Here is a 3917-nt window from a genome sequence, read left to right as displayed (position 1 = left end):
TCAACTGTTCTCTGGGAGACTCTGATCAGCTGGAAAAACCGAAACATTTCAAACATGCTGAATTTTAACTGGAGGCTGGTATGAACCCTGTTTGTTTGGTTTAACTTTTCTGTAAATCAGAAAACCACCAACAACAACAACAACAGCAGCAACAATAGCCCCAACAGCAACTTTCATTCCAACAGATCCATCCTCCTTCCCTCCAGCCTCCTTCTCTCCATCCTCTGTGTCTCCTCCTGGTTGACCTGCAGGTGAGAAACAGGTGTGAGGTGTCAGCTGTCAGGTAGGTGATGAGTGAAGAACAGAACAGAATCCATTTCCTCTTCAAACTGCTGTCAGACATTATCTACTGCACTCTGATCACATCACTCAGACCAGCTGCTTTCTACAAAGTCTCATCAACAACATCTTTAGAAACAAACATCAACAAGCAGGAAGCAGCTTCACCTCTGATCACACACACACTCAGCTCTACTCACTCACCTGGAGGATCAACAACTCTCAGTGTGAAGTTGCAGAAAGATTCCCACAAGCGTGTTTCTTTCATGGAGACATGACACTCGTATGTTCCAGTGTCATTGATTGTCATATTCGTCATCCTCAGAGACAGGTCTCCATCCTTCATCTCTCTGTCCTGCAGATCCACCCGGTTCTTAAAAGATGGATGCTGGTTGGTGGTATCAATGCGCTTTTGCCGATACAAAAACACATATTTATTTCCCAGGTCAGGTCTGCTACACTCTACAGCTGTGATTGTGTTGTTGTTTGGAGCTCGACACGTCACAGTGATGTTCTGTCCAGACACAGCTGGGATTTCTTTCTGGACTGAAAGAAGAAACAGCACAGATCAGAGAGGTTAAAGGTTAAAATGCAACTAGTCTCTTGTACAGCAGCCAAGCAGAGTGAAGATCAGTGAGAGATCCCTGGTTTCCATTTTATCATGTTTGAATCAATCAAACACGATCATCAGACCTGTTAGGCCAGGTTGTGTCATTAAATAAAATAAAAATGTGTTTTTCACAGATTAGAGGAAAAGAAGCAGACATTCATTTTTTTGCAAACATAACTTTGAACAGTATTCATTCTCTTCTAATTATGTTTGAAATTAAAAAAAAAAAATGCATTTTAAAAAAGTGATTTTTATTATATAAATTTTTTTTAAATAGTTCAATTTGAAATGTTAAAATTGTGGACTCTAGCTCGTCAAACCTCTGCATTAATGTTTCTCTGTGTCCAGGTCATTGTAGAGCCGGGCTCTGTACAAACACTGTGCCTGATCATAAATGCATCCTCACTGCAGTAAGACTGTCCACAAACATCCTTCCTGATTTCACCATCAGTGTCAGATAGATGCAGGTGACAGGGCTGACTACACTTCACACAGCAGGCCCACTGAACCTCATACAGGCTGCCTGTGGACCTGAGGCAGCGGTCCGAGAAGTCATTCTGATACTTCTTTGACATTTTGAATCCATGGCCTGGGAAGCATGTGTAGTTGATGCACTGTAATGTAACAGTTCTCCAGTGACTCTCTGTCACTCCTATCAAAGACTCTCAGGGCAACATTAATACAAGAAAGACTTTTTTGAGAACAACATCAAAATTTCCACATTAAAGTCCAAATTATATTTCAAGGTCCAAGGCTATCCATGACTCCACGCTGATGTTTTTTCCTCAAACTTGTTAATGGATAATACAAAGCAAAGCAGCACGTTCGGTACATGTTAGAGTCTCTGCGTGTTGTGGTAAACATGGACACACAGCGTGGGGAGGTCGTGTTTCAGCCCTGGTTATAGAGCTGGTGAAGAGAGTAAAGACGGCGGGGCCACAGCCTGGTTTGTGTGCTGTGGAGTCGGCCCTGTAGGGCGGACTGTACACAGTGCTGCACGTTTGTGTAACGCTGGATTGTGCTGCAGAAGAGGCTGCAAGAGGTTAACTTTACTTTATGTTCAACGTGATAGTACGTGTTTAAAAAAACTAATAACAAACATCGACAGGAAAAACATACTAAGAAGCTGCGACACCTCAATGTACAAAAATAGGAAAATACTTCCTAAACAATTCCCAAATCTGCCACAAGATGGCGATCCAGGACAAGGAATAAAAGCATTGCTGTTCAGCCATGCCTCCACCGTGACTATGGTTCATTAACCACATCACACAGTAATGTTCAAAGTACTAATCAAATAATCAGCCGTGTCTGAAAGTAATTACTAATTATAATTAGAAGCCTTTTATAAAACTATGGAACGACACTGTAGAGCATCTACACCTTCAGATGCAAAGACAAAAATGAAGTCTATAAGCAGCAACCAGCAAACTCAGTGATGTCGTATTCTGCATTCACAACACAAGCAACGTGGCGAGCACAAAAAAGGTGTGAGGGCTGTGTGTGCTCCACTCCTGGCCCTGCAGTTTGGTCTGTTCGTCTGTGGGCAACTCTGGCTCTGCTGTTGTCGGCCCGCGAGCCAGCTGTGAAGGAGGGTGAAGTTATAACTTATAAAGAGCTGAAGGGAACCTGAATCTGTTTGATCCTTGATGTTTTGACTGCATTGTTTTTGTTCCTACTAAATAACCTCCAAAAATGACTGAAGCTTTTATACAGAAGACATCACAAATTGCTGTGGAAATGTTAAAGTTTGATTACTTCATATAAGAAGAGACAAAACGAAGCCCAAATCTCAGCAGACCCTGTTTTCGTTTATCCCTGACCTTGGCTGTAATCCAGGGTTTCTGGATGGGGACGACTCAGATAAACTTCACTACAGTGATGTTCTCAGCAGGTACTTGATGCAGTGCAAAAATGACAGCAGTTAACGAGGCTCTGACGTTTAAATCAACCACACACAATATGAGCAAACAGTGCTCCAGTTGTGAGTGTGCCTCCTCGAGTTTTAATACACTTCTTTAGTGGCTTGGTTGTTCTCCTGAGTGATTTGTGCGCCGCGGTGAAGCCAGCCGACCTTTTATCCGCCGCGAACATTAAGCGTCACGGTAGGACTTTTTCTCCTTGCCGATCGCTAGCATAGGTGTGCTACGAAAATGCGACACCGTGTCGAAACGCCTGTTTTGAGCTTCTTATCCGAACATGTTCTCCCGTACCAGAGCACTGCACATGTTAATGGCATTATATTGATTCCAACTTCAGGTTTCCTGGATTAAAATCTGTCATGATGTCAAAGTAATCCGTATAACCGACATGCTAACGTTAGCGTGACGTGTCGCTTTGCTGTCGTTAGCGCGGCAAGTAGCCGTGCTTTGAGCGAAGCGAATGTCTTCCGTTTTCTGAAGTTTCAGTCGAAAAACGATGTCCAGTAAGTCACGGTGACTCTAACAGTAATTACTTCAACTACACACAAATACTAAGACTAAGCAAAACACACAGAAAACTCACACCACATATAGCCGCTTCTACTTCGCAACTGGCGAGCTAACTTGTGCTCGGCGTAGTTTGTTTCGGCGAGCTTCGCTAATTAAGTTTACGTCCCGCTTGCGTGTGTTTAATAAAACCATAACGGCAATTCAATCCAGCAGCAATGTAAGAGATAGATCTCACCTGTGGACGCCAGACATCATGATATAGACTAGTAATTTACACTGACGTGATTTCTAAATTCTATCACACACATATTACATAACAGTTTATTGGAAGAGCTGATTGTAGATTTTGCTGTGAACGCGGACACGCGCGTGTGAATACTCAGATCTGTAAATGTGTAATGATGCGTAACTTGAAGACGTTTCGCCTCTCATCCGAGAAGCTTCTTCAGTTCTAAGGTCAAATGGTCTAATGGTGGAGAAGTAAGGCTGGTTTTTCCACCCTCTTTACACGTCACTTTTCCCCACCCACTACAAAAGTGTCGCTGTGTGAGTCTACTGTGTGAGTCGCAGGCGCCTACGGTACTAGAGACCAACGG

The 3917-nt window shown here is 43.1% G+C and overlaps 1 protein-coding gene across 1 annotated transcript; it reads right to left on the bottom strand.

The window, feature by feature from the left end:
• Positions 1–1464, bottom strand: LOC146635237 (uncharacterized). The gene is made up of 4 exons (XM_085350061.1): positions 1296–1464; positions 484–825; positions 129–245; positions 1–29 (listed from the first exon to the last, which is right to left on the bottom strand). Exons 1-4 carry the CDS (start codon positions 1462–1464, stop codon positions 1–3), a joined length of 657 nt encoding a protein of 218 aa, XP_085206187.1.
• Between the last annotated feature and the right edge of the window lie 2453 nt (positions 1465–3917).

Source organism: Diplotaxodon limnothrissa, linkage group LG3 (assembly GCF_057381915.1).
Source record: "Diplotaxodon limnothrissa isolate DT_005_m linkage group LG3, D_limnothrissa_male_GT1.1, whole genome shotgun sequence".
In the NCBI taxonomy this organism is placed as follows: Eukaryota; Metazoa; Chordata; class Actinopteri; order Cichliformes; family Cichlidae; genus Diplotaxodon; species Diplotaxodon limnothrissa.
This window is presented reverse-complemented; position numbering and strand designations above follow the sequence as displayed.